The sequence below is a fragment of the Lepeophtheirus salmonis genome, chromosome 7, assembly GCF_016086655.4.
Source record: "Lepeophtheirus salmonis chromosome 7, UVic_Lsal_1.4, whole genome shotgun sequence".
In the NCBI taxonomy this organism is placed as follows: domain Eukaryota; kingdom Metazoa; phylum Arthropoda; class Copepoda; order Siphonostomatoida; family Caligidae; genus Lepeophtheirus; species Lepeophtheirus salmonis.
In genome coordinates this window covers 26,131,568-26,143,984 of record NC_052137.2, presented here as the reverse complement: position 1 = coordinate 26,143,984, position 12,417 = coordinate 26,131,568, and the positions used below count along the sequence as shown (strand labels likewise).

Genomic DNA, 12,417 nt, shown 5'->3' with positions numbered 1-12,417 from the left:
TATATTTTAATTAGAAACAAGATGGTCGAATCTCTTTTTGTGTGGCTCAAATAGACATTACAGTACTATATATTTTTTTTAAATAATTCAATGGGGTTTGAAGATTATTTACTCATTAGTAGTTTGTTTACAACGACTAAAAATATTGGCGCCACCCATTATATATTATTTTTTAATAGTAAGTTCTATGCTTATTTATTTACTAGCGATAATACAAGGCAATGCATGGAGGAACATACAATTTTTGCTTTAATAATATAGTAGATAACTCCAGAACAAATACTTGGTATTACTTTCTGTTTTTCATTAGTACACTTACACTTAGCTACTTCTTCATTACTTAGTGTTTCTTTCCTAAAGAATAATAAATTAAAAATAAAAGCTTGATAAAAGAAAAGTTATAAGATTTGATGATGCTAGGAGTACTTTAGCTCGTTGCTAAACCTCCTCTTAAGTAACATAATTTTTTTTATATAAAGTACTTCCTTTTTTTCTTTTTAAATACGAATTGAACTAAACGCCTGCGAGATTTAATTCATTTAAGGTATATTATTCTCTTTTTTTTCTTTATTCTGTATTAACTTATGATATACCACAGAGAGCACTATATAAAGTACACCTTGTGACTGTTTTTCATGCATACAGACGTTTATGAAGATAAATTTTGTTTTATTAATATATATAATGGCATTAGAACATATATTCATTTTATTTTTTCATATATTTATTCTTTTTTAATTTGGGCATGCTCTATTAGTTTTTATTTTTATAAATATTATCACGCAGCAATATTTTTGGGCACAGGCTAAAACCCACATTTATTATTATTGTTAATAAAGCTGTAAAACACGAAAATGACAATTAAAACTTCCAACCTCTACAGGTTTGGCCTTTAACCCCTTTGAAAAAATCATGCCTTCAGGGTATAGGTACGATTTTGGCATGAAGGACCTATATAAATGAAAGTCAAAGTTAAAAAAAGTTGATACTAACATTCAACATTTGAAAAATGAATTATTTATTATTTTATCTTGATTATAATTAATAAAAATATATATACCCACAAAAAATTATGAGAATGAAGTACCTTGCATAGAAACGAATATCTTTCTAATTTTTTATTGAAGTGCTCTATATCCAGCTGAAGTTATATAATACACCTCATATAAAAATGCCTTTAAAGAAGCTTCAATTTTTGGTCAATTTAGTTTTTAATATCTTTTAAATTTTTTAATTAAATAAGCTATTTAGGTAGCCTGAAAATGTATTACAATAATTTTACTTCTCCCTCAAAGTTAGCATTCTTGTCTGTATTTGGTGTAAATTGCTTTAAAAATGCATATTAAAATTAATATATACAAATATAACTAAGATGAACACCGATAAAGCGAAAAACCTCCACCTAATATCAAATTGAGTTATGTATCTCAATTATTTCTTATTAAAGTTATGGTCGATTATATTTTTATAATTAATGTTTTATGTTACTAAGACTTTGACCTCCCTAAATTCAATGGCCTTTAAGTTGAGCATATATAATTTTTGTATCAATTTTTATCAAAATTGATTTGTAACTTTTGCCATAATCCTGATGACTAACAAATGAACCAACATACAGGGGCAAAAACATAAAGTACTCTGAAATTCGTTGCAGAGGTAATTATCATATTTTTCCACACCTAATGCTACTTGAAATGTAGAAGGGTCTCCTCTTTATTGAATTAATTCATTTTCTACCCCCCCCCCTAAAAAAACCAGCAACAACAATATATAGCAGGCAGTTGATGAGAACAATAGTCTTAATTCAGTAGTACCATTTTTCTTTTTTCCTTTTTCTTTAAAAAAGTACACCTCTAGTAATTAGACGTCCAATGAATTTGTCTTAATAATATAAATATGTACTCACATTTACTCTTCTTCCCAAATATGCCAAGCTGTGATTTAGCTACTCCTACAATGTTTGTTGCAAAACCTCATCTAAAGGTCACATAAAATTATATTTTACATTTACTTCCCTTTTTTTTAAAAATGTAACGGGCTGAGCTTTAGCTACACCAGCTTATTGTTAAAAAGAGTCCTTCAATGAGAAACAAGCAACCGAACCAACTTTTGTATATTATTATTGAAGACCAGCCAGAGTACCTGTTAATACTCAAATTATTAAGTGTCGACAACTTACATAAAAACTTTGTTTTATTAAGGTATATAATATATACCATCTTTTCTTGTTTCTATTTTCATATAAAAGCTGGGCCTTAGCTACGCAAACTCTTCGTTGAAACTTATATAAAGTCACACTCATTAGTGTTTATTTTATATATGTATGTACTCCACTTTTTCTCTTCTATAATATGACGTTTTGAAATTCAGCAAAAACATGTTTGCTGTTAAAAATTAGTCATCTACATACATATAAACTTTGTTCTTTTAATTTAGATATTAATCAAGATTTTTTAATTATGCCATTGTAAGTAAATATTTTGCTTGAGTTGGGTTGGCCATTTTGAGATGGTTTAATCATTTTTCGAATTTTGTGGACGGGATATCGGGAAAAAATTTGTATTGCACTACAAATTATTTTTACAAATATGATCTCTAGAGATGGAGTTTCAGAAGATCCCCAAAACTTACAAGATTTGTTCATAAAGTAAGGTCACTTTTTAAATTTCGTAGGTAACGTACATTTAGTACGGTCGATTTTTTGATTTTTGCATGTTAATACACTCGCAACGAAAATATTTTTAAGTGCTTCAAAAACTTGAAATGATAACAATGGTACACGGTGAAACTGTTTTCTGTACAAAATTTGTTTACATACGGTACAAACTACTTAAAGATAGCAAGGAAGATACAAATGAAGAGCCTCCATCTAGGCGCCAAAGTAGATAAAAGCGTTGAAGTAGTGAAGAAAATTGTTTTTGAAAACTGTCGAATACTTATCAGAAAAGTTGCTGAGGATATTTACATATCGGTTGGCTCGTGACACAATTTTATTTTCGTCGAACATTTTGGGCATGAGACAAGAGTCAGATAAGTTCCTTCCGAAACAACTTTTTTTGATTTTTATTTTTTGGCCAAAAGCAACACCACAAATATGCCTCAGTCACAATATTCCCCGAATTTGGCCCCATGTGACTTTTTCGTGTTGATTATGAAATGTGCTCGAGAATTGAAATAAAAACGTTGACACAAATGTATTCTATCTGAGGGGTATTACTTTGAAGAGGACAACATAAATATCCATGAATAAATAAATACTTTTTCCTAAAAAAATACAAAGTCCACTTACTCTTTGAAGACACGTAGTAATACATCTAAAATGTATATTTTTTATGTAAAATTGATTTCTTTTGTGAGGATTCACTTAAACCAAGATTATTCTATTTATTTTTATTAAGTAGTAGTAATAATTATTAAAACAAATCAACAAAAATGTACTTTTTCAAAAATCTTTTATATTCTATAATCAGTTCTAATAGTACTTGAGGCTCCAATTATAATTATGGATTTAGACATTAACTTTTGGAGTAAGTTCAGCCTTTATTAAAAGTTTAAGACAAGTTTTAAGAAAGAAAAAAACGTTAATAGTCGTTAAAAGTAACTATTCCTTCCTAAATTTTAAGTTAATTTGAAATATGCGTTTATATTTTATATGCAATCCTCCATTCCTGAGAAAATGAAAATTGCAGCCTAGAAAAGTAGCATGTTTTAAAGGTTTTGTTTGAAAAGCAATAACGTCTCCATGTTTCAATTGTCTTACACCAAAGCATAAATAATTAAGATTTATCAACTTAAGAATTTTTGGGTCCTATTATGTCTATTTCAGCGGCAATATCGATTTTTTTTTTTTTTTTGACTTGCGTAATTAATTATTCCTTTATAAAAAAGTGAAATATTCTTATTTCACTCTTGTTATATAAAGCAGAAAATCACACACTATTTAATGGAAATACAAAATTTCAGTCAAGTTTCCCCAGGAATCAAAATTTCTGATCATATTTAGTAATAATTTAAAAAATGTTAAGAAATTCACATATTATTTATATAGAAAGTTTGAAATAAAATGGCAGAGCTCTAATAATACGTATAGTTGTTATGAAATTTGATATGCCCAGTAGTATTTTATAGTATTACAAATTTTCCCAATTTAGAAAATCTTCAATTTTTAAAATTTGGATTTTTGACCTTCTCTAAATATTAGCCCTTCAATTATTGTATGTCTAAAATAATTGCATATCGTGGATTCATATGAATATTCACTATGATCTGGTTGCACCACCCAAACTTAACTTTAAGTTTTGATCTTGTAATTTCACTAGATTTAATATAATATGTCAAGTTTGTGCAATCGGGTCTATGATTTTTGATTGGGGTGAAAGTTAAAAATATTACTTGAATAAATATTTTTTTATAAAGAACAATTTCCACTTTTAACTGTATTGTGGAAGACAATTTTGTTCGAAGTAAGGGGAACCACATAACTTTTGAGTGATTACGTTATCGACAGATCACTGTTTTGATGACGTAATGATGCCGTAAGTAACAGTTTCAGTTCTATTTAAATATGGCACCTTTTTAAACTTATTGAAACACCAATATCACAGTATGTAGAACCAGTAAACCGAACATTACAAGTATGTATATGATTTTTAATACTTTCCTCATTCTTTTTTAATTTCTAAAGAGGACGCATCTGGTTAGCCTATATTTTTAGTCATTACAAATCTGTACAGGCAAAAATTCCAGATGTAACATCCTCCCCTATAAAGAAATTTATCACGCCTTTTCTAACAATATATACAAGACAAAATTAATATATATGTAACCCTCTAAAATTATTCTTTTTAACTATAGGGTTTATTGTCACATTGTGTATTATGATATTAAGTAGGACATAGCTCAAAAACACTCCGATAATGTTTTTTTAAGGAACTTAACCTTCTTTTCTTATATATATAGAAGGACACATAAATAAATTTATTTTCTCAAAGGGTATATATAACTATAAGCTCAAATGATTATATATTCAAAAAGAGTTTTAAAACAGCTGTTGAAATATATAGGATATGAGATTTTTTTTTTAAGAATTATTTATAGATTGAACTTGTAATAAATTATTATAATCAGGTATACACAAGTATATATTAAGTGCAAGTAGAATTGCGACCTTTGATGTTTTAAGACGTACATCCTGATTATTCATCTTTAACATCTTCCTTAAATCTTGTAAGTACGTCTTATCGTTGAAATATCTTTATTTATGTATATATGTACTCATCCAAATCAATGTTTTTTTACCTATTTGTCCTTTCAATAATGAATAAATATATTTCTAAATTACATCTATATATATATTCTTTCAGACTATTCGAGAACATCATTATTGTACTATTTTGGTGGATTTTGCAGTACAACTGATGACACTTTTGGAGCAAATTAATCGAGATAGCTTTCAAAGGTTTCAGCTTCGTGTTGGACTTAATCACGGTGCAGTTGTAGCTGGAGTTGTTGGCGCACAAAAGCCTCAATATGATATTTGGGGAAATACAGTAAATGTCGCTTCAAGAATGGAGTCGACAGGACAAATGGGTCGGATACAAGTAAGGGATCAAAATTGACTAACACAATTTATGAAATGATATAAAGTAGAAAATTATTTATATATTAAGCAGTTTATTCCATTTAAAATCCGTTAGGTTTATTTGTAATAATTTTATATGATTTTTTTTTGAATTTCTGAAACTCATTTGTAAATTTTTTTTTTGAATGTACACACAAAACTTTTTTTACGGTCATCTGTTTTACGCATATAATCGTACTTTGCAGGCATTTTCAGTTTTCAAATTAAGAACTATTACAAAATTAGAAACCTGGTTTTATGGGTCACCTACACTTTATGGTTCCTTATTCCGTTTTCCCTTGCCAAAATTGATTTATAAAGATTTAAATGGACTTGTTCTAGATACAGTCAAACCTAGTATACCGGTCATTTTTGTAAGAGTATCACCACACAAAGTGACTTTATCAAGTTTTCAAATTTAGATTTCTTACGAAATAGAAAACTATGTCTAAGAGGTCATTTGCACTATGTAGTCACTTTTTCAGTTTCCCTTGCTTAATCACTTAATACAAGTGTGATTGTACTTGTACTACAATTAAATATTGTCAAACCTTGTGGAACAAACATCCGTTTTAAACGTGTCATCACACTAAAAGGCTATATCTAGCTTTTTCTATATATAATTCTTAAAAATGGTAAAGCTGGGTTAAAAGTTCAGTTGCACAAAGTCGTCGTTTTTTCAGACTACATATTTTTCTGTAATTACAATTTAAGAAGATAAAGAAAAATCTTGTCCATCTCATATAAGTGCGTAACTGCACTAAGCGGCCATGTCTAGTTTTCAAATTTAGAATTGTTACAAAATAGGAAAGTTGGGTTAAAAGGTCATCCTGACAAAGCCATCGTTTTTTGTTTTTTTTGTTTCCCAGTCCTGGCCATTTAATACAGGTTTGACCTTAATTACACCAAAAATACATACAGTCAAACCTGGTCCAACTACCATCTATTTTAAATGTGTCACTGCAATAAGGGACCTTATCCAGTATTTCAAATGTATAGTTATTACAAAATAGGAAAGCTGGTTTGAGAGGTCACCTACACTAATCAGTCATTTTTTTCTGTTTCCCTTACTTGACCATTTAATAAAGGTTTTACTGTATTTATACTATAAGTTGATATAGTCAAACCTTGTCTTACGGCTATCTGTTTTATGCGTCTTACTGCAGTAAAAGCCAGTATCCAGTTTCAAATTTAAAAAAGTAACAAAATATGAAATATTATTTAAAAGGTCACGCGTTCAATTTCCCTTGCCTCACCGCTTAATTTTGATTGTAAACTAAAATCCTTTTTCAAACTTTTATTCATGATTCAATTATATTAAAAAAGTTGCAGAAGATAATCAAATATTTTCAATGTTCAAACATATGATAAAACAAATTATGTTTCATCTAACAAGATATATTAAAGTCGTGATTTAATTATATTTACATATTTGTATTTCAATTTAAATTATAAATAGGTGAAGGTGTATTTATGGTACCCGGTACTCTAGCCTTAAACTATTTTCCCTCTGGACATTTTGCTTTAAACCATTTCGCTTTAAAGTGTACATAAATCAGGTTTAAATGTCGATATTGTTTATTTTTGTTGAAAATAATCACAATATGTAATGATTGTTTCTATTGGAATAATGATAGAATCATGATTTTTCCTCATATTCTAATGGCCGTCAATCCGTGAGTATTTTCTCACATGAATAACCCATTATGTATAATGATAATTAATAACAGAGAAGTGATTACCATTTCTTAAATTCAGTCGTTGTCTTTTTTATTATTATTATTACCCTTAGTTTATCAAATATTTTGTATCTGGTTCGAACTCCTTACATAATGAGATTTCGATAATATTGAATTTTCAGGGCATAATTATATCATTATTTATTTATATTTTAAGGCGAAATGTCCTGGAGGTAAAATGTTTTAAGGCTTGATGTCTTGAGGAAAAATAGTTTAAGACAAAATTACATAGTGCCGTTTTTTATATTAATTTTAACCATAATTTTATATGTATATATCAATAAAGTTATTTTCAATTATTTTTTACAGGTACCAGATACAACAGCAGAGGTTCTCATGAGCGTTGGCTACGAATGCAATTGTCGTGGTCCAATATTTGTCAAAGGAAAAGGAATGATTACAACCTATTTTGTAAAAACAGCATTTGATCACAAAGCATCACTTTTAGCAGCCAATCCCCCACCGCCACCTAAAGAAGATAGTACTCCTAGTTATTTAAAAGTTTAAACCCGAGGGTCCAAGTTCATTATTGTTCATGTATTATAATTATACTTTGTGTATTTTTTTCTCCTCTAAAATTATACATATCTGAAGACACTACAAAAATGCAATGTTTACAAACAAAACTAAAATGTAAAAAAAAAATTTGATATTTCTTTAAAAAATGAAAAAGGTATTTTAAGGATATTCTAAAAATCTTGATAATTAGAAACATTGCAAATAATGATATTGACATTATATTTTTGTATTCTTTTGTTCAATTGTTTTTATTTTAAAACTTATACACGTGAAATTGAATATTCTAAGACTAAATAATTAGTTAATACTTATCCCCCCTTGCCCCCCTACAACAATTTCTTAAGGTATAAAACCACATATCCCTAGCTTATAGTTAGAAGTAATTAAAAATAATCCCTTTTAAAGAAAAAATGATGTCCTAATGAAGAAAAAAATGAGTTTTTCTTTAATATATCTTATATCAAGAAAGCACAATGTTATATTGTAAAAGATTAAATTAAAATATATGGAAAATTGCCAAAAATCAAAGGAGTATTATTTAAAAAGACAAAAGATTTCCTTATACATAGGTTTGTAAATAGCAGGGATTTTTGATATGAAACTGATAATGAACATGGTAACCCTGAATGTTTTGGTGGTGAACAGTTTATCTGTCATAAAACTTCATTATACTCAATTCAAGCAGCTGTAGGAGAAAGGAAGCAAACACAAGAGGCCCACTCTACATCAAGCAAGGACATAACTAGTAATTACTCCGTTCTCGATTATTAATTATCATTTGAGTCTAGAGGGACTAACATATTAAACTTCGCAACAACTCACGAGCGTTACTTTCCGTCATTCATAAGTGCACGCACTCGTTGTTATAGATATACTTAGACCTTCTCTTAAAAAGAATTAAATAATTATGAGAAAAGCATTTGATATTAAAAAATAGAGTTTGATTCGAGTTGAAATTCTAGAGTTCGAGATTTAGATGATTGAATTTGAGTGAGTAAAGCAATGATATTTATATTTTACTTTGAGTTTCTAAAATGTGTTTTACTTTGCGATCAAGAAATAAATCATAAGTCAAAGGGCCACCAAATATTTAACATTTTCTTTAATAGAATGTAACATAAGAATATAATGTGGGCCTTGGCTTGTGCAGATAAAACTATCAGTCATAAACTGTAGGAGTATGACGGGCCTTAGAACTAGTTATAACTGGTATAACTCTTATAATTTGTATGTTTTGATGCCAATTATATCCTTTGTTATGAATAATTACATAAAAATATTTGTAAATTTGGTGTCATCAGTTTCCCTTATTTTCAATAGTAATTTCTTAATGTTTGTTTTGCAGGAATAATTTAATATTCCTTTACATCGAAAATAAATGACAAGATACTTGATTTCTGTAGACTCATAGAAATATTTTGAGTTTCCATAATTCAAGTTGAAACTATGTTGAGTTTTCAAAAGATTTTTCGGACGAATATGAGTTATTTACATAAAAAATCGTCTTTACTTATGTTGATTATGTTTCGAGTTAGAGTGATACTCAAATCCAACTTTATTAAAAAAAATAGTTTAGGTTGGCAATAAAAATACAAATAAATCACAATGCTTAGGATTTAAAACCTGACTAATACATATATATTTAATAATCCTCATATTTAGCCATTTTTAGATCTTACTAATATTTTGTGTGATATATGGATGTTAAAAGTTATAACAAAGCTATGTATATCAATATCACGTATTTAAAATTTTAAAAAAATTAAGGGAAATAAAAAAAAATGAAGGTTTTAATACAAATAGGTATTTAGGTCAAGGTACCTAAGTTGTTTGTATCGCAGCTTCTTCAAAGCAAATAACCTCACACTATACTATATATGTAATATACTCATCTTTCTTAAAATAATGGAACAAAGAGAGAGGAATGCATCTTTGAAGGTCTTTCGAAGTTCTATCTTTGTTATTGTTAAAAAGAAATAAATTATGATAACGCATTTTTCATAAAGAAAAATTATTCATCATCAGATATTCAATATCAAGATGCATGGATCTCTTTTCTATCAAAAATTCAATGAACTTTAAATTAATATGTGCATAGAATAAATAGATTTTGCGTAAATGAATTCAAATTTTTACCCGAAATTTTTGAATTCTACAGTCTAAGTAGAGTTATATATTCTAAACATTGTCGGTTTATAAAAAAACAATATATCAAAAATCCCATTTGAATAATGTTTTGGAAAATAAGCAGCTTAGCTGTCATGACACATTATAAAATTAGCTAAAATCAGACGAAATAAAAAGAAAATAAACTCACATTCCACTTTCCACCGAACAGGAACATTACTCCGTTTTTGATCTTCAATAGTAGAATAAGACCATCAGGGAATTTCATATTTACATTCTTTGAGTGTTACATTTGGTCATTTGTGAGCACACACACGCTGTTGTTATACTTTATATTTAGGAATTACTTCATTATCAATTCCCGATTTTTGTTTCTTACGCAATCGTTTTTACACATTATGCTTATGGGGTTTTCTTCTCAAAAATTAAAGAATACTGAGAACTACTGTAGAAAATAGAAAACTTTGTCCAAATTGGTAAATGATATTTTTTTACAAGTATGTATGAATTTACATTTATTGTTATTTTGAAATTAAATTTCAACCTTGAGCAATTTCTATTTCAAATATCTCCAATTCAAATTAATTTATATTTTTTTGTAAATAAGTCAATTTTTTTCTTTTACAAATTGTAAGTCTTTTTTCTTTTTTCAAGCAAAAGATCAGCTATTTGTTTATCAATGGAAACTTGAAAATAATGGGGCATGAGCGTCAATCTTTTTCAGTTCCCCTTCTAAAATATTTTTCAACAAAGGAACCCCTAAAGCTCTCTTCCCCTGATCAGGATACTCCTGCTTTGCACATACCCAAAACTGTGTGAGTGTTGATTTGAGTAACTTCAACTTGAGACCACGGTCAGATGACACTTCTAAGAGTTCTTCCTTATCAGTGATAGGTAGCTTGCTTCTGTTTGCCTCAGAAAAAAGAAATGGGTCGCTATCCCGCTCCATCTGTTCAGATTTCTTCTCTAAGTCAGGAAATAAAGAATGGAAATCTTGAATCTAATTATCCGCTAATAATAATATAATTAAAGTACACAAAAGTAGTGAATGGTATTATTTATAAATGACGCCCTCTGATTTGTTTACGTACATACTTATATTTTATTGTAATTTTAATTAATGGATATTTATATATATATAAATTTTAAAATATCAAGTACCCCCTGAAACGCCTACAAGTATCTCAAGGGGTATGCAAACCCCCATTTGAGAACCACTATTCTAGATAATCGGGAAGTTGCAAAGAACATCTTCACTGAGTAAGGGGTGAAGCATACAACTACTTGACTGGTTTATAATTAGGGTTGTGGGATCGTGTTTTACGCAAGCCCACTCACAATACAATTTCTACTATTTAGTTCCTCTGTTTTTTTTTTTCGGATACTAACAAACCTTTATTAATAAAACCTACTTGATGGCCGATGGGTATTCTCCAACATACTTATAAGATATCTTAATGATGATTATTTTAGCATTACAACTTATCTGAAAATCTGCTATACATAGAAGTTTTCCTTCTCCAAAATATAGATGTAACTTGGTAATATTCAATCAAAATAATATCATCAAGAAAATGTCTTAATGTGATTTATAATTTATTTCATGATACATATTGTATTAATTGTCATAACATAAAATTTAAGTTACGAATATCAATATATAAGGTGGATTTTACAAATTTTAAATAGCATATGAGTTAATTAAATGCAACTATAATAATTTTGAATGAGTTTGTAGATATTTGTTCCTTAAATGGGGACGTAAACCATTCAGATGAAGACAAATCTCCCACAACAATCTGAGTCTAAGAGAAAAATAGTCTTAAATTTGGCCGAAATACTTATAGCTATAATATGACACAATGATAGTGAGTGAAGTTTTATTTGAAAGAACATTCAAGGATGACGTCTCAAAAGGAGATCAAACTGATCGGAGTCCTGAAAAATAGAAACTACAATTAAAATTGTTTGATGCTGCAAATAAAATATGTCAAGTATATATTAATGGAGAATAGTAAAAACAACAAAAAATAATCTAAATGTTTTAATATTAACGGGGGTTCACACAAATACAATCTCAAGCAGAGCCAATACAGATTGTAGAAGAAGTCAAAACCGTGAAAGATTGTGGAACAAGATTCAAGGAAGATTTTGTAGACAGTGTGGTTTCCAGTTTACTAATAAGAATGGGAATGTTGTCCTGAAAAAAGCGTCGAATGCACAAGATGTGGTAAGATGGTAGAGTATGCATGTTTCTAAAAGAAAATTTGATTTTGATCATCAAATCTATTCAAAAATTTGAACTAAATAAGTTACTCATCGATGCATTGAATGTCCATAGAAATTACTTCCAAAATATAATACCTACATATGACAGTGGTACAATTGTATCTGTTGCTCAATCAAGAGTTC

At 28.5% G+C, this 12,417-nt stretch overlaps 1 protein-coding gene across 1 annotated transcript in view; it reads left to right on the top strand.

Moving 5' to 3' along the window:
- Positions 1–8,401, top strand: part of LOC121122242 (adenylate cyclase type 2) — a 221,979-nt gene extending 213,578 nt beyond the window's left edge. Inside the window, exons 21-22 of the mRNA XM_040717230.2 lie at positions 5,364–5,600; positions 7,669–8,401. Coding sequence (XP_040573164.1) covers positions 5,364–5,600; positions 7,669–7,866 — 435 coding nt within the window. The 3' untranslated portion in view covers positions 7,867–8,401. The remainder of the gene's footprint in view (positions 1–5,363; positions 5,601–7,668) is intronic.
- The last annotated feature ends 4,016 nt before the right edge of the window (positions 8,402–12,417 follow it).